The sequence below is a fragment of the Aptenodytes patagonicus genome, chromosome 4, assembly GCF_965638725.1.
Source record: "Aptenodytes patagonicus chromosome 4, bAptPat1.pri.cur, whole genome shotgun sequence".
Lineage (NCBI taxonomy): Eukaryota > Metazoa > Chordata > Aves > Sphenisciformes > Spheniscidae > Aptenodytes > Aptenodytes patagonicus.
In genome coordinates this window covers 84950411-84972881 of record NC_134952.1, presented here as the reverse complement: position 1 = coordinate 84972881, position 22471 = coordinate 84950411, and the positions used below count along the sequence as shown (strand labels likewise).

The window sequence follows — 22471 nt, the reverse complement described above, 5'->3', positions numbered from 1 at the left end:
AAAGTAATCTGTTAGTATCCAACGTTTTAGGCTCCTCGTGTACCAGTGCAGGCGCTGCCCATGGTCGTCCCACCCCAGGAGCCTGACAAACCCCCTGCTAATGTCGCCACAACCCTTCCCATCAGAAATAAAGGTCAGTCTTAGTTCTGGAGCTTATTTTCTAAATATCCTTCCTAGGTAGAAGATAGAGGGTTGCACTTCTAGCAGAGTAGTTCTTATGAAGAGTGTTTATGGATTCAGTCAAGGAAACGGCAATTTTTTTTTTTTTTAAGGATTTGCTTATCGGCCAAATACGAAGTATCAGTCATCTAACCCTGTAATCATAAAGCGTCAAGAAATCTGCCTAAGTAAATATGTTAAAATATGTATTAGTCTGACATACTGGACTAATGCAAAATGTCACCCAGAAGCCTATATAAATTTGATAATGGAAGTTGTAAAAACAGTGTTAATCTCCATATCGTAGTTGACTTTAACTTGTGTCTACTTAGGATAGTAGTCTTGGAGTGGGTTTGACTAATTTGATTGAAGGCGGAATTTCTTGTGCTATAAAATATTTAGTCTGATGTGGCTCTTGTCCTCCTAGGACTAAATTTGCATCTATTTTGATATCGCCATTTTGACACTTAACACTTTCTGTACTTAAGAATTCTCTTCCAAAACAATTTTTATCAAGGATCAGCGATAGTGCAAATACAGGCGTGCATGTCATAAAATTAATACTGTGTGTACACTTGTATTGTTCTGGAAATACAGCGAGGATGACTGGAAGAAACTGGGCACCTCCACTGACTCAGATCCTGAGTTTTGATTTGCCTTTCGCCCTTCAAAATTAACCGATTGTTCCTTCTCCAACCGGTATGGCAGACCATGTCAGCTGTGTTACTGTGGACTTCTTCATAAAAGATGAATTGGATTAGTCCATCGCTCATTCTTAGAGGAAGGCTGAAATATTTGCCTTGCCTGGGCAGAGAGCTGAGTTTTGACACAGGCAAAATCATGTCTGCTATGGATAAAATCTAGTGGCTAAACATACCCTGTTAGATCACGTTAAATATAAATGACTATCCTGGGTTCTAGCGCTGTTTGTCAACTGAGCAAAGCTGGATACCTGTAGTGAAAGGATTCAGTAGTCCTAGCAAGCGTAGTGCTTCCTAAAATGTACCGAGTTATTCACAAAACTGGTGGCCTAGAACAAGTCACCTGTCCCTCGAGATGTTTTTGCATCACTTTTGCTGTGCTTTCAGGGCTGTAACCATACATTTATGTCTTAACACGATACCAGACACAAAACATCAAGTAAAGAGACAGCATATTCTTTCTTTTTGTTTCGATTTATCTCGTAGCACCACTTGATAACAGCGGCTCTCGAGACAATCGCTTCATTTGGCAAAAGTATAACAATTGTTGGAGTAAATATGTCAACGTAGCGCAGGGTTATTTGGAATGTATGCGCAGTAATCTGTACTGTTAAATTGCAATCTGACTGCTGTATTAAAATTGATAGCGAAAGATAACGGTTTTCTTTGAGGGCCTTACAGTACACGCTGACCTTCTGTGGGTGCTGTGTCTTGGTGCATAACCGGCCATTTAGCATCCCAACAGTAGCTCTATAATGAGGATGCCATTCGTATGCACTTCCATTGGTTCTGAGGGGGTTTCTTTTTCACACAGCTGCTTCTAAACAAAAGTCCAGCAGTCATTTGCCAGCAAACAACCAGGATGTACAGGGTTACATCACCAATCAGTCTCCAGAGAGCATTGTAGAAGAGGCTCAGGGCAAGTTGACAGAGCTGGAGCAGAGGATAAAAGAAGCCATAGAGAAGAACGCTCAGCTGCAATCCCTGGAATTGGCACACGCTGACCAGCTCACCAAAGAGAAGATTGAGGAGCTGAACAAAACGAGAGAGGAACAAATTCAGAAGAAACAAAAGATTTTGGAGGAACTGCAGAAAGTGGAGCGAGAGTTACAGCTGAAAACTCAGCAGCAGCTAAAAAAGCAATATCTAGAGGTAAAAGCGCAAAGAATTCAGCTCCAGCAGCAGCAGCAGCAACAGTCTTGCCAGCATCTGGGACTACTGACCCCTGTTGGGGTAGGAGAACAACTCTCAGAGGGAGACTATGCACGATTACAGCAAGTGGACCCCATCTTGCTTAAAGATGATCCTCAGCAAGCTGCTGCGCAGACGGGTTTTGCACCAATTCAGCCTCTGGCGATGCCACAAGCTTTGCCTCTGGCAGCAGGTTCCTTACCTCCAGGGTCCATCGCAAATCTTACAGAACTGCAAGGTGTTATAGTTGGACAGCCAGTATTGGGCCAAGCACAACTAGCAGGGCTGGGGCAAGGAATACTGACAGAAACACAGCAAGGGTTAATGGTAGCCAGCCCTGCTCAGACGCTCAATGACACGCTGGATGACATCATGGCAGGTGGGTTTATATTGTTATGAGCAGGTATAATATTTGCTTGACCAGTTGAGGGTATGTCCACTTCTTTGTGTGTGTGTGTGTGTTTGTGTACTCCCGCTAGCTCTACAGCAAGTACCACTAGCCTACTGATGCCTGTCTTTAGGAGTTCAGAAAACTAGTTTTAACTTTTCAATTTGCAGGGTTGCCTTTCCCTTTGTTCAGCTAACTGGTGCCTGTTTGTCAGGTTGGTATGTTGGAAGTGGCATTTTTAACTCTTCATAGTGGGGGGGGGATGTGCTAGGGTCTAACAGTTCTATTTCGGCCTGTTTGTAGTTCAGGAACAACATCTTGACGATGCTGGTTAGTACTTTGGACTAGCTAACTGAGAACTGACTTGGAGCACTCAGAATAGGCTTTGAGCAACTATAGCACCACATCAAGCCTGTAATGTTGTAAGGAACCTGTAGGCTTGTCTTTTGAATGAGAGCTGCTCTAGTTGGCCTTGAATAGTCTACCTATCGGAGGCTTTTACTTCTGTTTGGAAAAAAAATTATAATCTTAAGACTTTTAAAAAAGTCTACTCAAAAATGGCTGCTTTGCCAGCGAAAAACAAATTTAGCCTTAACAAATTCTTCTTAACAAATTCTTCTTAATCGCTTCGGAGAATTCTTTACCCAGTGACATCAGTGCTTTAAGGACTTAAGTAGTAAAATGAAAGAACAAAGCAGGTTTTAAATACCGTAGGAAATGTGAGTTGTTAGTGTTGCTTTCCTTTACACCCGCTTCAGTTGCACTTAATCGCCTTTCCATGTTAAAGTAGTCGCTGAAATACTCATTTTGAGTACTTAGCTAAATAAAGATTAACTGTTAGGACATAGTATTAAAAAAAACATGTCACTCGATGAAAATGTGCTGAGGTGTTCTTGGTTAAGCTGATGAACTTTCATTTTTAAAAGTGCTGTCTATTTTGACAAGTGTGCTCTGTAAAGCATGTTAGGGTGAGGGGCACGTGCTGGAGGAAAGGCAGGTCTCCAAGAACGTTTTAGACCGGAGGTGCAGAGGTGTGGAGCTGGTCCTGCGTATACTGCAAGAGTTACTGGAGTACAATAATGGTGCAGAGTGAATAGAGGATATGGTAATGGTTAAGAATAACGCGTGGTGATTGTTTAAAATACTTGGAACAACGCTTTTCAAATTAGGCACCTAATGAGTAGCCTGATGTTCAGGCAAAGCCTCATTAAAGATCGCTGAAACTTAAGGGAGCTACAGAGATTCTTTTTGGAAAATCTGGTGTTAGAATTGAAGCCTAGGCATACAGATTGGAAGCTGTCAGTGGATAAAAAACAAGCTGGCTGCATGAAAACATAGATAAAACTACATCCATCATGCACTGATAGTGAAGATGACAGCGGAGCTGCTGGGATGCATAACAATACCAGCTACTCAATTGAAGAGATGGGATAATTACAGTTTTTAGTTACTTAAGAAGAATCGGTGCAATGCACCTCAACTGTGTTTAAATGTAACTTAAACTTCAAATTAGGACATTTGTTATATGTTTAAACTGCATATAATGTCTTGAGAATCTACGATTTTAGGTTATCTGCCACATAGCCAAATGCTCATGCATGCCTTCTTGGAAAGGTCAGGTATTTCCAATGTGCGTTTGAGTGAATGTTTTTGTACTACTTAGTCCCAGTGCTTAGTATGTGCATGCGCACGTGCAATTGGGAATGAGGTCTAAATTCATAGAATCATAGAATGGTTTGGGTTGGAAGGGACCTCTAAAGGTCATCTAGTCCAACCCACCTGCAGTGAGCAGGGACATATTCAACTAGGTCAGGTTGCTCAGAGCCCCGTCCAACCTGACCTGGAATGTTTCCAGGGATGGGGCATCCGCCACATCTCTGGGCAACCTGTGCCAGTGTTTCACCACCCTCAGCGTAAAAAAAATTGTTCCTTAAATCTAGTCTGAATCTCCCCCCTTTTAGTTTAAAGCCGTTCCCCCTTGTCCTGTCGCGACAGGCCCTGCTAAAAAGTTTGCCCCCATCTTTTTCTATAAGCCCCCTTTAAGTACTGATAGGCCGCAATAAGGTCTTCCCAAAGCCTCCTCTTCGCCAGGCTGAACAACCCCAACTGTCTCAGCCTTTCTTCACAGGAGAGGTGTTCCATCCCCCTGACCATTTTCGTGGCCCTCCTCTGGAACCTGCTCTGAGAGGTCCATGTCTTTCCTGTGCTGAGGGCTCCAGAGCTGGACGCAGTGCTCCAGGTGGGGTCTCACCAGAGCAGAGCAGAGGGGCAGAATCCCCTCCCTCGACCTGCTGGCCACGCTGCTTTGGATGCAGCCCAGGATACAGTTGGCCTTCTGGGCTGCGAGCGCACATTGCTGGCTCGTGTCCAGCTTCTCATCCACCAGCACCCCCAAGTCCTTCTCGGCAGGGCTGCTCTCAATCCCTTCATCCCCCAGCAAATTGTGCTCTGGAAGGCATTTGTGGCAAGTCTCTTAAAAGCTATACAGATGCAATTCCATCTTTGTTTTTCTGTGTAGTGGTTAATTTTAGGTCTTTTTTTAAAGCGAGAGCAGATACAGACCTGAGTATACAACTTAAGTGTCAGTTTGAATCCACACGTCAGAATTTAGTGTGGAGGTGAAATGGGCTCAATGTAGCACAAAGCATTTAAGCAGCAGCTAACTATTTTATCAGTAGCTTTGTGTATTGCTTTATTAGGAACCCTCTGGAGTATTGCCATGGATTTAAATCTCTGTTCCTGAGATGACTTGAGTTCCATCACAGAGCTGTGGCTTGCAGCACCGGTTACAAAAACAAAGCTTCACCTTGACTGTGCAAACTTTATTTAATGTTCATCTCTGTGCTTAATTAGTTGTGAACAATGAGTTTCATTTTCCCATTTTAAGTACTTGTTTAAAATAAGGCCAGGTGTGCAAATGCTGGTATTTGTCAGAGGCGAGTATAAGACATGGGTATTGCTGTAGAGGTTAACCGTTGTGGCTAGATCAACTCTGGGACTTCAAAGCAGGATTCCTTGCTATTAGAGAAGCTAATTGGTCTTACCAGAGCTTTATGCAATTTGCCTGGAAACACAGTGAGAGAACGTACCGAGTCAAGGGGTTTGGGTTTTTTTAAAGAAAGTAATAGGATAAGTTGAAAAAAACTTTCAGTTTTAACTTCGGGTTCCTTTCTGTTCCTGCTGGATTGATGACAAGCAAAAGGTTCACTCTTCAGCTTCAGATGTTGGACAAGTTGTTTGCTTGCTGTGAGGCTGGTGAATAGAAGTATTTTCTAGGGTTAGTTATGTAACTCCTGAATGAAATAATTGCATATGTTAAATGGTGTGTTAAGGGTATAAAGAAAAAAATAAATCCCTGTTTTTAATAGCAAACTTCTTTAAAGTAGTAACTATTCAAAGGGTTATGTCCAGTAACAGAGCCTCACAAAGAACTTCAGGAATCTTGAAGTGCTTGATAAGATTAATTCCTGGAAGCTACCTTGTGGGATGAGTCAGTTCTAACTGTAACTGTCTAAATTAATACCTAAGAAAGAATATGTGTTGACTCCTAAGTTCTTCTCAGAAACTCAATACTGAAAAAAAATTATAGTAGAGCGCCAGCATCGCAGAAAAATCAGGAGGTTCTGTCCCACTTGCGACCCGTGCAGGAGCCGCAGAAAACTGAGGATGCAAGCTTTTATGCTCTCATATAACTACAATTGGTTGCTGGCAATGGTTACGCTGTTCTTGCAAACGGATGGTAAATGCATTTAGACCTTTGTCCTTGGAATATTAAGAGAATTCCATGTTTTGCTAGGCCGCTGGTTTTGTGTGGGACTGAGCCTGTGATAGTCCACCCTTCAGACTATAACTAATAATCATCAAGACTACAGGTGTGGTGTGGTTTTCAGGCTTCATCCATGGAGCTGTTAGTGCATAGAAGCCATGTTGTGTGTTTGCATTTGAATTCAGAATGTAACTTCGACGCTTGTAACTCAAGGCATGTTATGAATCTGAAGTGTTCTGTCTTGATTTTAAGCATGTGTGGCAGGAACATAGCTTTTAATAAGATCCTACAGAGAAATTGGGGGCAGAGGAGAAGAAACTGATGTGGAACAAGCCTTTTGAGTTGGCTTGAAACAAGTTGGAAAAAGCTGAGGTATCTAATACTTGTAATGTATTAATTTTTCAGTCCCTCATCTTGGTTTATTGCAATGTAATGCGAAACAGTTCTTTTGTACATCTACTGTTGACATTATGGGAGATAAGGAATAAATGCGTAAGAACAATGCTGTGCCCACAATCAGACAACACTTAATGGTCGACATAAAGACGAAGTGGAATTACAAAGGTGCTTGGTTTTTGTAACATCTTGCCTTAGTGAAAATACGAAGTATTCAAGGAAGCAGCGAACTTGAACAACGCGAACAACCCCATGTTCCTTTTCAAAACATCAGGCTTTTTTCCAGACATGTGTTTTGATTTAGGACATGTAGATCAGTGAGGAAAAAAACCTGTTGGCTCAAACGTTAAGTAGCTTGTGTTAGTTTTCAGGGGTTTTAATTTGTCAGCTTGTCTGTTTTCTTTCGTCCCCTGATACTCGGACTGCGTTTGTAAGCCAAAGGCTTCTCTGGATGGTGAGGCTGTTGGGCATGGGGGAGAAGGTAGCAGCTGTGAGGACATACTGTTTTTAATGTAAGCTAAAGGAAAGTTGAGATGTCCAGAAAGAAATCGGTATGAAGAGCAGCTATGCTCCTAATATCAGTAAGCACAGAACTGGTTGTCTAATATCCAAGCAAATGCATAAGACACTGACTAGAGCAGTCAAATGATGCTTGGAGTGATGTATTCTAAGAAGCTTGACCTTGTTTCGTAACGTCAGGACTGGTAGCTGGGCCTGTACCAAGGCATGTATATACTAAAATATTCTAATAGTGAACTAGCTTTGAAGATGATGTTATCCCAGGCATAAAGTAATGATGTTTTAATGTTGAAGTACAGACTTTCAGTTAAATTTTGCCACTGGTCCATTAGAGTAGATGGAGGGGCAGAGGGGAGAGATAAACTTTTGACTGTTAGTGCATTTAGATTTGATCAAGCTAGTTGGTTACTCTTTTCACTGCTCAAGACTGTTGTGAAAACTTTTTGGCTTATTGAAAACTTGTAATATTTTTGTTTGGACACGGTAAAGATTCTGTTCGTTGCCCTTGGCATGTTCATTACAAATTTGAACTCTGCACAGGTGATGTTGGAATAAATACAATCTAAGTCATTACCCATAGAAATTAATATTTTGTCTCAGTGAAACGTGCTGTAGGGATATGAAATATATTTGACTGTCAATTATTACTGAAGCACACTGGAAATATATTTAATGAGAACTGTAAGTCAACATGCATATTCTCCTCTACTAGCATGCATAAAAACATTTATATATGGGTTGTACAATAAAGGTTTTCTTTCTTGTGGAAAGAGGGGTGTTGGCTTTTAAACATGTCTCTTGTTTTTGTTTGATTTTTTGTGTTTTTTCCTCCCCCTCACCGCAACACCATTGGTATAAAAAATAGACTTTACCTGAATTGAGACCTTACTAACTACCTTGAGGGTTTTTTTTTTTAAGTCTAAGAACTTTAATAGTGCCTCCTGGAACATAGTAGATGCTCCCCAGCCACCATATTGGGACTAGAGCAGTAATTCTTAGCAACTGTTTAAAATACACGTGCTACTGTAGCAGGGTTAACCTTTTTCAGGTCTGGATTATTTGACGATTGTGCTTTTGTATCATACGGGTTAAGCATGTTTGGTTAGTTTCCAGTCCATTTTACCATCTTGATGGGGTTCTTTTGGACTAGATGTGAGAGTTGAGAATCACGATCCTTTGTAACTCCATTACTGTTTTATGCTGCTTTAACTTCTTCTTTGAACTTCTAGAAAGAATGTAAAAATACTAGTTTTTCAAAATTACTTGTTAGGACCATATATGTAAAGAGGGGAGCAGGAGCTGAGACTGACAACTTCTTATCCTTCTGTATGAAACCAATTTGAAGTTGTGTTTTTAGGTTATATCTCTAATTTACAGTCAGAGTAAGGAATGAGATGAGTTTAAATTAGATGCTCCACTGAATGATACTTCCTTATGATCTTTGGTTAGTTCTCCTCTGTACAGAACCTCCCTTAGGCCGTAGTTTTTGACCTTATGTCAGAATATTTTGGCTTAGCTTCTGTATGTTTCTTTTAATCCATACCTAGCATGATTTGTCTCATAAGATGAGAAGAGTTTTCAAAAGGCACTCTAATATAAAGATGAAGGGAGTTTGAATCTTGATTTACTCTTAAATATAAGGTTAATCATACTTTTTATGTTATAAGTTGGGGGTTTGTTGTTTCTTTCAGTGACATTTATTAGCTTCTTCCCTGGGATATGGTATAGGAAGTCCAGAAATTAAATTAGTAATGGATGAAAAACATGGCTGCCTTGCAGAGGAGGGAGTACCCAAATTGGCATGTTAGGATACAGTTTTTCTGGCATCTGTTGAAAAACTTAGCACTTCAAACTAAATATAGGAGCTAATTATCAATGGCAGTTAGGGACACGGCTGATTATTAAACCCGTTTGAAAAATGAACAGGACTTAAAAAGTTGGGATAAAGGGACATTATTTTGGTGTTCCGTAAGGTTACTCGGTGGTGTGTACTAGATGAACACTGACAATATGCAGAAACTGCATTTCTTTCACTTCGCGGTTAATGGTGCTTTTGTCAACTTGACAGGAGAAGTGTACAGTACTTTACTTTTTCCTTTGCTGATCACACCTCATGATAAAGACCTGTAGAAATACTGGAGAAAAGTCAGGGAGAAAAACATTTGAGTTCTTCTTAGGAAAAAAAAAAACCAAAACGTAGGAAAATGGGAGTTTTTCCCCCAAGGCTGTTTTAGATTCAAGTTTGCTCTGTACTTTTAAACATTATATGTATGAAATGAATTTCAGGGAAGTGTGGCAGCCGGTGCTATTTTGTGTCATGTCGATATACTGTCATCAACTGTAAAATGGTATTACCTTTTGCGTATTCTAACAACCTTGACCAAAGTTTCTGCAAAACGGCTATTAAGAAGCTTTCACTTCTCTGGTTTCAACAAATTCTACCATGTGAGCATCCTGACACTAGCACTGTTGCTTTTTTGTTATGTTTATGGGGGCCGGGGTGGTGGAGGTTGAAGGCTGGACAGACTTTTATATGAGAATCTTCAAACTGTTTTAAGAAAAATTGCACAGATACCCATTGATTGGACTTGTTCTGCAGTCCTGCTTCTAAAGGTATGGAACGCCTGGTCAAAGTAACGGCTGACTTGTTGTAGGAAAGATGTTTGGTTTAAAAAAAAAAAAAAAAAAAAAAATTTGTGGTGGGCTTCTAGAAAACATGCCAATCTGATACTTACCTATTTCTTTGATCTAATACAGTTATCCTTTTTCATAGTTGTTAAGTTCAAGAGTTAAAGGTTCAAAGATTGGGTTAAATGTGTAGAAAATACGTATTTGTGGAAAATAAAGTTTTTAGGGAGTTCTGTCTGTCGGTGGGAGTTGTGTCCCACTGTCCATTTATTGTCATGTTAAATATTTGAAGTGAAGTGTTTTGCTTTTACTAAGTGTAATTATTCTGTTCAACAGCAGTGAGCGGAAGAGCATCTGCAATGTCAAACACTCCTACCCACAGCATTGCAACTTCTGTCTCCCAACCTCAGACGCCAACTCCGAGTCCTATCATTTCTCCTTCAGCCATGCTACCAATCTACCCTGCTATAGATATCGATGCACAGGTAAGCCTGCAATGCAATTGTCACTGCGGCACAGATGCGTGAAGCTATTTTGCTTCTGCATCCTGAATAATTCAGTGGTAGTAAACAGCTCTGTTGTATAATGAATTGGGTTCCAGAGACTTTATTTGCTGCTTTTAGAAAGCTTGTACAACTCCCCGGAGAGTTGCAACCCACTTTCCTCTGTGCTCTCGCTGAACAAAAGAGAAGGTCTTTGAATGACTAAATACTTGTATTCCTTGTTTCTCAGTTGTTGGAGTGATGATGAGAAACAGCAAAGTTGTCTTCTGACAGAAATTAAATGTTTTTCTGGCCTGATACCCTAAGACAAAAATAAGCCTTAAGGTGTAAGATGTTGCACACCGTTTCTTCCGGTTGTGCTTCAGGCTGTTGGCCAATGATCACCCAGCTTGACAGAAGTATGAAAGTATTGAAACTAATAATTTCTGTAAATTTTTTTAACAAGAGGAAATAATTCAAGCTCTCGTTTCCACTAAAGAAAAGGCATTTCTGTATTGACAGGAATTTTTAAAAATGGCAACTTTATATTGACTTGCAGCTAGCTGGCCATCAAAAAAAAAAAAGGATACATATACTACCTAGCATATGTATGTGTGTACTTCTAGACTACATATAACACGGCTAAGATGTGGGCATTGTGGAGAAGAGGAAAGGCATGAGATAGTTGTGGAAAAAGGGAGAGAAACCTCTGGAAAGCCAGTCTTGGCTACTTCAGGTGCTCGTGGTGCTTGGCTTTGGTTTCTGCTGTGACCATGTTCAGGAGCTCTTGCCATAACCTGACGGGCCTCGTTGTTAGTTGGTAGACACCAGTGCAGGTCAACGTTATGATAAGTTGTCAACTACCCTGGCTCATAATAGAGTAAAGTATAAGTACGTTGTCATAGTAGTTTAGAAATGTGTGTGTGTGTGTGTGTTTGTGGGTTTTGGGTGGTTTTGTTGTTCTGGTATTTGTTGTTGTTTGTTTGTTGTCATTTTGGTCGGTCCCTAAGCTGTAACTAACAGTGCCAGCAATCCTCTGAGTTTCCCGGTTGCTCTTTCAAATAGGATGGTGGTCATTTACATGGGCCCTGGCAACACTGAGAAATAAAATGCACGTTGTTTCATTGCAAGTGTTTAATAGGCAGAATCAAGGTTGATAAGGGCTCTGTGCTGTTACCGAGAACTGTCTATCACTCGAAATGCTCGCTTGGAGACAGCGTATGAGGGCTCTAAAGGGGAAAAACTTAAAAGCAGAGCATAAGCTCAAAGACTTCTGTGTCTTTTCAGTTGTTTTTTTCTTTTTGTTTACTGTGATTTGTGGACTCACTGTAGCTGATTTGTACTATTCAGAGGCTTCAGCAACAGTAGAGGTGAGATTGGGAATTTTTCCCCCTTGGGTTTGACCGGAGGGTTAAGAATTAAAGATACAGTTCTTATCTTCATTATACCATCTAAAGGTCACAGCCAAGCAGTGGTAAAGAAGTCAATCTAGTTAGCAAAGCACAGATGAAATCTTGGTTCTGAGGAATCTCAGTTCTCATCAGGAATTGTTCTCAAATCTCTCAACATGGCTGACTTGAGAAGTAGAATCTTGTTATGAACTTGAACGCAAAAGATTAAATGTGAGGTAATCGATAGACATGTCTTAAGGTTATAGAAGCTTTTTATTCTATCACAGATGTAGTTGTACTTGGGCTAATATGCAATATAACAGGAGTTGTACTTGAAAAAGGAAATACTTATCTTGCTGTGTGTATGATGTCTGTTTCTTTTAGACTGAGAGTAATCATGACACAGCATTGACACTTGCTTGTGCTGGTGGCCACGAAGAACTAGTACAAACACTGCTAGAGAGAGGAGCTAATATTGAACACAGGGACAAGAAAGGTAGGTATCTCACTATGGCAGTACAGACCCTCTCTGGTTTTCCAGTGGATCGCACTAAATAAATACACAATAAGCGTAGTCTTCATGTGAAGCTTTTAGGCTTGCTTTTCTGGTGGTTTAACATATGTCACTTGAACATAAGCTATGAATGTGGACTCTTCAGACACCCTTTTTCATTTCAGGGTTTACTCCGCTTATTCTGGCTGCTACAGCCGGCCACGTGGGTGTTGTTGAAATCTTACTGGATAATGGAGCTGATATTGAAGCCCAGTCTGAGAGAACCAAGGACACTCCCTTGTCTTTGGCTTGTTCAGGAGGGAGACAAGAGGTGAAGTAAAACTTAAGTCTTCAAAAGCAGTGTGTAGATTACATATTGTGTCAGCATACTAAAGCAATCTTCCAGAGAAGTTACAGTAACTTAATTCACTATATTCTGTTTCAGGATGGTGTTTTTTTAAAAAGGATGCAACGAGCTTCACATTTTCTAAGTTACGTATTGCAGCATGTCTGATATAAATTGCTTTTTCTATTTTTATAAGCTGGACCAGTGCTGTGCAGACGACCTCATGACTGTAATCATTAGTGGCTCGTTATGGGGCTTTTACTAGCGTAATTAGATGTAGATATGAAAGTGAATGCAATGACTGTTCTTGTTGAGAAGTTGGAGTTAGACATGAATCAGCTCCCTATATGAGCCCAGAGGGTTTTCTAATGGATTCTGTATAGGCCATAGGGTATTGGAGTACTGCAGATGACTCCAGTGTCTCTGACTAAAAATGCAAAAAACGTTTTTCAAACGATTGATCAAAAGTAAATGTAGGGGAAGGTTTTTTTAATGTTATGTGAAATACTGTATTCTTTGACTTAATTATGAAATCTGCGTTTTGATTTTTTTTTTTCTAACGGTTGTTAGAAATCTTAAGTGTATAATTCTGTTAATGCTTCTACTATTTGGATTGCAAAAGCCACGGTGGAAGCTATATATTCTGGTGCAGGATCACTTTCCTCTGTCTATGGCCATCTGGAAATTAATGAGGTTCGAGATACCTTTCCCACTTCCGCAGGTTGTCTTAACGGTGATAGTGTGGCATTTAAAAGGTGATTACCTCCCTAGACAAAATCTTACTGAAAACTTCTAGCTCTTCTGGCCTGTTTTTAGTGCCATCTGGAAGATTTCAGCCATTGGGGGGATTAGCTGCAATGACAATCACATGCTCCCTGGTGAAGGGAAAGGCCTGCTTTTTTTAGTAAGTGTCTCGTAGCAGCCTTTGTGGACAGCAACCTCATACAGCAAAGGTGAATTTATGCTTACCTTTTAGAGATTGGCTTGATCTGTGTTTCTCAAACAGTATTTCCTGGAGGAATGCATCATGTTTTCTTGCATGTTTTTTGGGAAAGAAGATGGGAAAACATTGGGCTTTGGGCAGTAGAGATGTTGGGATGCCCTCCCACCCCAATTTTTGTATTTGGCAGTATGTTTGTCCTGTGATTTCAAGGGAAAATACTCTTACTGAAAAGCCCTTGGCTTCAGTTCTGCAGGTCTAATCTAAACATGTTTTACGCTTAAAAGCTGAAAGTGGAGCAATTAAACGTTGCACGGGAGATGACACAGTGGGTTTTCACCTCAGTGTTCATTTTGATTTTATGTTGCTAGACAGTTTAGTTTCTTGTCAAGTCTTCTGCAGTAACTTCACTACAGAATGTAAGCTTCCTGTAGAATACGGGCAGGTGCAAATTGTTTGGGTTGTACGTGAATCTGTAAGGAAGGAATAACGTAAGAAGTATTTGTGTTGGTTTTTGTTAATGTACAGAGCAAACCAGCAAGGGATGCAAATGTTAATTTTTCTGACGGCTCTTGCATGAGACTTCTGTGTACAATCTATGCACCGTTCAATTTAGTGGTGTAAATAGAGAACGTAAGATAAAAGCATGCAACCGCTTTCTTGTTTGCTCCGCAGCTTTGATTTGAGAATGAGTGTTTAACTTGATAGTGAACTGAGCATTAAAATGGGGGAGGTATATACTTTGTGTACTATATTCAAACAATCTCTGGTTTTGGCAGTCTTTGAAGACAGCTGAAATAATCATGACAAGATCTCAATTTTTCTTGCTATGTTACACAACTTGGTATGAATGGTTTTAGCATGCTAATGAGTGATCATGATAGATTTTTAAAGGAAGTTTTACAGTGGCTTTGGGAACATAGTTGCAGCCTCATCTATTCATGGAGGCAAGGAGTATAGGGAAGCAACTGAGTAAAATCGCTGTCTTACTGTTGGAAGATGTCAATGGTATATTTAGGCTTCAAAAACATTTGCCGTGGATAGATTTGCAAGTCTGGGAGAAAACCAGATGTTATGTTATTTCTTAAAACACTGCAGGTGGTGGAGTTGCTGCTAGCTCGAGGGGCAAATAAAGAGCACAGGAATGTTTCTGATTACACACCTTTAAGCCTCGCCGCTTCTGGTGGCTACGTGAACATTATCAAGATTCTGCTAAATGCTGGGGCAGAAATAAATTCCAGGCAAGTTCCCTTTTCACCCCTTCTCTCATGGTTTTTGTAGTGTTCTGAGTTTTTACCCTTTCCGGAAGGATTTCTTGACAACTTGCCAACTACTTGGAGCTAAATCTTATTATTCTTAAATGATCACAACCACTGTATTGTTTAATTTGTAGTAGGCTTTTTTCCTCTTCAGTTAGAAACGAAAGGTTTTGACTGTGCTTTTCTAATGCTCTTTTAACTTCCATATCTCTCTATGTATTTTGTTTCCTATATCATACAATCAGTTGTCTTTGTCAAAGATGGAAATCTTTTTTTGCTCTGGTTGGCCCGATGGATTGAAATTAGTTCTGGGTTACATGAAGAAAGTGTGTGTGTGCGTGTGTTATCCGTTTGTTTTCCCTGTGTAGTTTAATGAAAGCTTTTTCTGTGCGTGTATGCATGTATGTAATGCTTTTGCATCCATTAGGACGTAGAAAATAGCTCAGCCGTGCACTGCACAAGTCAAACGAAAGGTCCAAGCAAAAGTTACGCTCCTCATAAGAGATGCCTTTAAATTTACAGCAATTAAAAGGTAACATGCGTAGTATCTCTAAGGAGAAATACTTGTCCTAGGCAATGCTACTATGGAGAACCTTTTGTAGTTTCAGTAATAGTTGCTGTGTAGCTGATTTTTCAGTCTTGGATAAGTAGTCTGCCTTTGCTACTTCTGTTAAAGTCATTTCAGAAATGTGATTACGATTTGAAGAGTTTTTTGGTTTTTCTTTTTTCCTCTTTCAGAACTGGTAGCAAATTGGGCATTTCTCCCTTAATGTTGGCAGCCATGAATGGGCACACTGCTGCTGTCAAGCTATTACTGGACATGGGCTCTGATATAAATGCCCAGATAGAGACCAACAGGAATACAGCACTGACTCTGGCTTGTTTCCAAGGGAGAACTGAAGTCGTTAGTCTGCTGCTTGATAGAAAAGCTAATGTGGAACACAGAGCTAAGGTAAGGAGCAAATAGCTGAATAAGTCTCCAAAAAGAGATGCTTGTAAGTCATTGCTTCTCTGTGCTTATCTGATTTTTCTCACCTTTCGTGCAGGTTAACTTCTCTAGTTTGGTTAACTGAAATGAACCATATATTGTGAAGAAAAATAATGGTTGCACTTGAGGGGTAGTATTTTGGTGGTTATACGGTTCATCAAAAAATAAGTGTTTGTTTTGAAGCCTTAATTCATCTTCAGGTGCTTGCTAGCATAAGAATAGTAATCCATTAACTTAATAAAAATAGAATGTTTTAATGTATTCAAAAATAGCTAGAATCTTGGCCTAGGTATGCTCATGGTCTAACCTTTTCTGTCTGGCCAGCTGCTTATATCGACAGTGGTGATGCAGAATTGAGAGGGGATGTGTGTGCTTGAGAGTCTCTCAGTTGACCCCAATGCTTTAAATGGGAGGAAAGGCTGTTCACTAGAAAAATGGCTAGAATATTGAGGGGGAGAAGAAAAAAAGAGACCTCCTACAAATGTGGCATTCTGTTCTCCTTTTCCACTGTACTTAATGGCTGCCACAGAGGAGCTCAAAAGGACCTGCTGATTGCTGCTAGGTGGTATTCCTGCTGAAGTTAGGTGTCCCCTTGACCTAGCCAGGTGCTTTCTGGATGTTGCTATGTAGGATCTCGTAACTGAAGGTAGAAAATGTGATTTGCATCATCTGTATCCTAACATTGGCACTTCACGGGACGTAATGTTGATGATCCTCATCTGTTTGAGGTTGGCTGGGTTAGTTTTGAGAAACGGACAGCAGTGGGCTTTGAATCTTTCTTAGCACTGTGGAATGCAGAGGGCCACTGTGCACTGTGCTGCTCAGTGAAAGATCTTCTGAAGCCAGCTGAAGATGAGCTCACCTTCAAAATGTTGTTAAGCTGTTACAAAACTGGCCAGGGAGCAATTGGAATCCGTGCACCAGAACTAGAAATATGTTGCTGGAAGTTTAAATAAATCCTGACTCTCAAGTAAAACTCCCCACCCCCAACTAATTGCTGGTTTTTCCTGCTTGCTTGTCTTAGACTGGTCTCACACCGTTAATGGAAGCAGCTTCTGGTGGATATGCAGAAGTGGGCAGAGTTCTGCTGGACAAAGGTGCAGATGTAAATGCTCCTCCAGTACCTTCCTCAAGAGATACAGCTTTAACCATTGCAGCAGACAAAGGGCACTACAAATTCTGTGAGCTTCTCATTAGCAGGTACTGTATTTGCAAGTGTGCTGCTTGAAGAAAAACATCAATATGGCCTTACTTAGGCTAATCTTTCCCAATATGCAAGAATATTTCCCAGAAAAGACTACAAGGTAGGAAATGGGAAAAGTTCTGTGGCTGTTAACCGTTACTATGTATTTTTATTTATCGAAGGCGATCAAAGGACGTTCTCTTCGGCGTTAGAGTGCTTGTTTTTGCCCAAATGGGCTAATTCAGTTTTTCCCATCTCACTGAATCACGAATGTTAGAAACAAACAGTTTCTTGTAAACTTTAAATACATGGTACTCATAATAATGACACACAGCCATTTTAGATGGTAATGTTAAGTCCTTAAACAACAGACGATGTGCTCAAAACATACATCTTAATGATTTCTTTTTTTTTTTTGATTGATCACGATGCGCATTCAGTGTAATTATGTTTCCCGAGTAGCTTTTTGGATGTGTCTTATTCCAAGTAGTTGCACTGGTTGTTGGTTTGCACTTGAAATGTCTTAAGTTGTCCTGAGTAAGCTAACGAAGAATACAGTGTACTGATGGATGGGAGTTACTGAAGTAATTAAAGAAGCTTCAGAGATAGCTGACAAACAGTATGATTTAGAGTATTAAAAATGTTTTTAGGCTGAGTTGAGGCTCTTGACAGCATCAGAAGAAACAAAAATATAATTTTGGAAGCTGAAGCAGTCTGTGAATGCATATGTTTGAGGTAAAAATGAGTATTGCGTTTTGCCCTATCGTTCTTGTGTTGCATGTCCAGTTGATACATGAAATGAAAATCTGGTCCAGAGCTTTGATCGAATGTGTTTGTTTTTGTAGAGGAGCTCACATTGACGTGCGTAACAAGAAGGGGAATACTCCGCTGTGGCTGGCAGCAAATGGAGGGCATCTAGATGTTGTCCAGTTGCTAGTTCAAGCTGGAGCTGATGTGGATGCTGCTGATAACAGGAAAATAACTCCTCTTATGGCAGCCTTTCGAAAGGTAGAATATGAAGTTCAGCTTTGGTCTTAGCTAGTATTGTCTCGATCATCCCTGCATAGTTGGTATAAATAGAACATAGCTGACAGAAACTACATGTTGAAAAAATGTGTCAACTAATTTTAATACTTGACATTAAATCTTCAAAAATAGGTATGTGTGTCACCTGTGTAATATCTGTGTTAAATTCCAGTAGAAATTTGCTTTACAGGCACTTTATTGAGGCTGGCCCTCATGGGTCTGAGAGGTGAAAATTGCAGTGTATTAGTGTGGAGAGAGGGAATATGTGATAGAACTGGGAGGAAATTGGTTTGGTTTCTTATGCAAGAGAGGATGAGCACTTGTGCCAAAAAAAAAAAAAAAAGTGTAATTTAGCCCAGTTTGACTCTAGAGATAATTGTTGTTAGCAAGGGAGTGTAGTTCAAGTGCTGTGGTACTTGAAAAATTGCAAACGGCTGTAGGAGCCCGCAACTGTTAAGTTGCCAGAGCTGGGCATTTGAAAACTACCAAAATAAAAGGCGCAGAGGTATGTGAAAGTATGGCTGGAGTAAGAGCAACCTGACAAGAGGTTGCTTGCCTTCTCTTCCATCACAGAAGTGAAGAAACATGCCTCGCTAGTTTAGGAGGTGATAAAGATTTTTTTTGGGGGGGGGGGGGGGGAATAAGTGTTAAGAGCATCGTTTCAAGGAGTTGAAAATAAATATTTTGCAATGAGTGCTTGGACTAAAGTGTTTCTTAGCAAACCAGAAGCAGAATAAAATGTTGTCTTTGAAATTTCTTTTTCAGGGTCATGTAAAAGTGGTGCGCTACTTAGTGAAAGAAGTAAACCAGTTTCCATCAGACTCGGAATGCATGAGATATATAGCAACAATTACCGATAAGGTAAGATTGTAAGAAAGAGAAAATATTTGAGAACAAGTAGTGCTGTGACTCAGCTTTAGAGTCGATGTTATGAATGGTCTTTCAGCTGCCTGGTACACCAGACTTCAGCCAAATGATGAGTCCCGTTGGAATTGTTCAGAAAAAGCATTGCAAAAAAAGGGAACGCGCAGCCACAGTAACTTTGTGTGTGCCTTAGTGCTGTCATAATAGTAGTAAAGGTGGTGTTATTTATTATCCATGCTTATTTTCAAGGGTTCTCCCAGTCATTAACTCACTCTGTGCATTCCTCCCTGTTGAGCCATTTTGTACTGAATTTATGATGGCTTTTGCAGTGGGGTGGAGGTAACAGAATGAACTTCTGCTCAGAGTGTGTGTGAGCTTAAGAATGAAGTCTCACGATCTTTTCTAAGAAGTTCGTACTACAAAAGATAGAAAACATAATTGACAGTGAAGTGGCTTCTTATAGCATATTAAGTGGACTGCTGCCGTTCCGTGTGGAGCTTTGGTTTTATTTGGTTTATCTTCAGTCCGGATTAACAGGGCAAAAACTGTTTTGTAGTAAGAGAAACGAGAATAGCAAGCGGTGCAGAAATACGGTCGTCGTGCTTCTCTCTTCACTGATCCACTGTGGTGCAATTAAGTTGTCTTCTTTCTGGGCATCAAGTTGTGATGAGCATGTTGAGGCTGAAGAGGTGCTGATGTTTAAGTCAGTATGTGTTTTATTGCCAGTGGCTGCGACTACTGTCTGCTTCCACGATGCTAGGCACCTTATGCATTTAAACACTTGCACTGCTATGAAGCCAATATAGGTTTGAGTTGTACTATAATATTCACCTATTTCCCAAGCGTTTAACAAAAAAAAAAAGAAGCCTTGCTTTATGATACATTTTTATTGCTGCAGTTGCTTCACCTTTCAGACCCTTTGCCTTAGACTTCACAAAATTTTTTTGTCTTGCTCATGGGCGTAGAGTATGAACTCTGTAGCGTTTATAGCACACGGAGACATAGGTCATGGATTGCATGTCACATCTGTGGCTGGAATATCAGTTTCCAAGGTTGAGCGTGAAGAGGGAACTTAGAGGAGGGAATTTGAAGTTCTCCCTGAAACTCCTGTGCAAGTAATGCAGCAGTTACTAAATTACAAGTGTAAGCTTGAGATAATACGTTCCAACACATGCAGTGTTACTTTCTCAAACAGAGGTTTGATGTACTTTGTCATCTTAGGAGATGCTGAAGAAGTGCCACCTTTGTATGGAATCAATTGTTCAAGCCAAAGATAGACAGGCTGCTGAAGCCAACAAAAACGCAAGCATTCTTTTAGAGGAACTGGACTTGGAGAAGGCAAGTTGAAAGAGTTTGGAGCTGTGAATACTTATTTGCTAAAATTCCAATTTCACATTCCTTCAAGATTATAAGATCGGTGAAAGTATGTATTAAAGTATAGGAGTATGTGTAATTACCATAATTGGTATGTCTAGAGCTGAGCACCTTGTTGTTCCAGGTAATCTTTGAATTTTACTTTGACTGTTACTCAGAGAAATTGGATCAAGAAACTCCGATATAACTATTTCTTCTGAAATAATATTGTACCAAAAGAAGGATTTCTGAGTAAAGTTCCTTGTCAAGTGCATGGCAGATAGGCATTTTTCAGTCACATTGCTGTGGATTTTAGGTCTGAACCCTGTTTTGTGTCTTAAGAAATAAAAAAAATACACTAATAACGTTACTAGAAACCATAGTACTGTAGTAGAAATCTAATGGGAAAATCAAAGTACGAGTATAGTGTCAAATGAGCGCACACTTTATTTTCAAGGTAGCTGAAACCGTTTAATGTTCTAATGTTTGAAAGGGAGATGGCTGTCGTTTGGACTGTCCTGCTGAGACACACAAGGTTACACAAAGAATCTTGAAAATGCGTCTTGGAAAACTCTGACTTAAGTCTGTATGGTGTCTGTCCTCTGTTTCTACATTAACCTTCTGCTAACATGAGTGAACAATCTGTTTGGAAGAAGTAAACATGTAAAAATATGGATCACAGAGAATTTGGCTTCTGTTTTGTAAATGTGTTAGTCTAAAATGCAAGTTCAGCTTCCCAGGAAATAGAAAGCATTTGCATTTCTTGAAATGCATGGGACATACTGTAATACTGTTCCATGTGCTTGACTGGTAGCTAAGGGAAGAAAGCAGGAGACTGGCTTTGGCTGCCAAAAGAGAGAAAAGAAAGGAGAAAAGGAGGAAGAAGAAAGAAGAACAAAGACGAAAACTAGAAGAAATAGAAGCTAAAAATAAAGAGAATTTTGAACTTCAAGCTGCTCAGGAGAAAGAGAAGCTAAAAGCTGAAGGTGATTTAAAATATTTGCCTTATTTTTGAAACGTGGCCTTGATTTTATTCCCAGTATTAAAACTGCTTTTCTTGTCAAAACTTGAATACAAGCTTTCTTATGACCTGAGCTTACCTTTTCTGTTAAGCCTGTAGATTAACGTGATAGCTTCAGTGAGTTATGGGTTAACTTTACCATGGGAATGTTGTTGGCTTGTTGTTTGTTTTTTTTTTTTTTCTTCCAGGTCCCAATACTTAAAACCAGGTCAATTAAATTTTTTTTAGCTTATAAAGGGAATGATAATAACGATTAGCTGAAAAAACTGGCAACATGGAAATTCCAAATATGTATCATTCTCTTCTTACCCATCGAAACCTGGCTCTGCTGTATCTTGTGGCAATGAGTTTCATGTGGTGTACTGAGAAATGGTTTTCACTGACTGTTCCCTCACTGTATGCTGAAGGAAAGGGAAGACATGTGACAGGTTTTTTTCTGTTGTTTCATATGCTTGTTTATGTTGCCTAATCGCTTGTCTCTGTCTTTCCGTGCCTGAATTCAATTTCAGATTTGTTAAATTGCTACTGCACTTGTTCCAAGAAAAGAATGAAATTCTATATAAGTTGGCATAAACAAGGGGAGAGGCTCCACGGTATGACATGAATAATAGTTTTACAGATGTCTGCAGAGTTAGTGGTTCTGCATGTTTTCGTGGAGTCTTGTGAAGTTAGTCATGAGTCATTGGATAGGACAGGTGTGACTTGGAAAACAAAACCACACAAGCTTCATCAGGCCAGCTAAACTAGTACTGTTTTTTCACTCTTTCATCAGATGATCCCGAGGTCCCCATGGAGCCTCCTAGTGCTACCACTACAACCACCATAGGTATATCTGCAACTTGGACAACATTAGCAGGCTCCCATGGGAAGAGGAATAATACCATCACCACAACAAGCTCCAAAAGGAAAAACAGGAAAAACAAAGTAACCCCTGATAACGTTCAGATTATATTTGATGATCAACTCCCAATTTCCTATAGCCAACCGGAAAAAGTGAACGGTGAATCTAAGAGCAGCAGTACTAGTGAAAGCGGTGATAGTGACAATATGAGGATTTCCAGCTGTAGCGATGAAAGCAGCAATAGCAACAGCAGCCACAAAAGTGACAATCATTCTTCCACAGCCGTTACTAACACACAGAGCAACAAAAAGCAACCATCGGTTCTTGTCACTTGTCCAAAGGATGAGAGGAAAGCAGTTACTGGCAAATCATCCATAAAGTAAGTAGCTGTGACCGCACGCGCCATTTTAAGGTAGTTGTTGCCCTACATTTGAACGCTGCGCCCTTGTCTTTGTGGACCTGCATTCTGAAATCAGTTGTTAGGAAGTGGATGAGGCAGTGTGTCCTTGCTCTAGTGTGTATAAGGAGTATAAACA

General features: G+C 40.1%; 1 protein-coding gene across 5 annotated transcripts in view; it reads left to right on the top strand.

Annotated features, from left to right (window-relative positions):
- The window catches only part of ANKRD17 (ankyrin repeat domain 17), a 95998-nt gene that overhangs the window by 62273 nt on the left and 11254 nt on the right, over positions 1-22471 (top strand). For 3 of the 5 annotated variants that reach the window (XM_076337462.1, XM_076337466.1, XM_076337463.1), the window contains exons 14-26: positions 31-133; positions 1675-2430; positions 10085-10233; positions 12006-12117; positions 12300-12445; positions 14499-14641; positions 15398-15611; positions 16672-16847; positions 17676-17838; positions 18622-18717; positions 19942-20058; positions 20888-21059; positions 21867-22314. In XM_076337462.1, the coding sequence (XP_076193577.1) occupies positions 31-133; positions 1675-2430; positions 10085-10233; positions 12006-12117; positions 12300-12445; positions 14499-14641; positions 15398-15611; positions 16672-16847; positions 17676-17838; positions 18622-18717; positions 19942-20058; positions 20888-21059; positions 21867-22314 (2795 nt within the window). The remainder of the gene's footprint in view (positions 1-30; positions 134-1674; positions 2431-10084; positions 10234-12005; positions 12118-12299; positions 12446-14498; positions 14642-15397; positions 15612-16671; positions 16848-17675; positions 17839-18621; positions 18718-19941; positions 20059-20887; positions 21060-21866; positions 22315-22471) is intronic. The other 2 variants (XM_076337465.1, XM_076337467.1) reach the window with 2 other exon arrangements.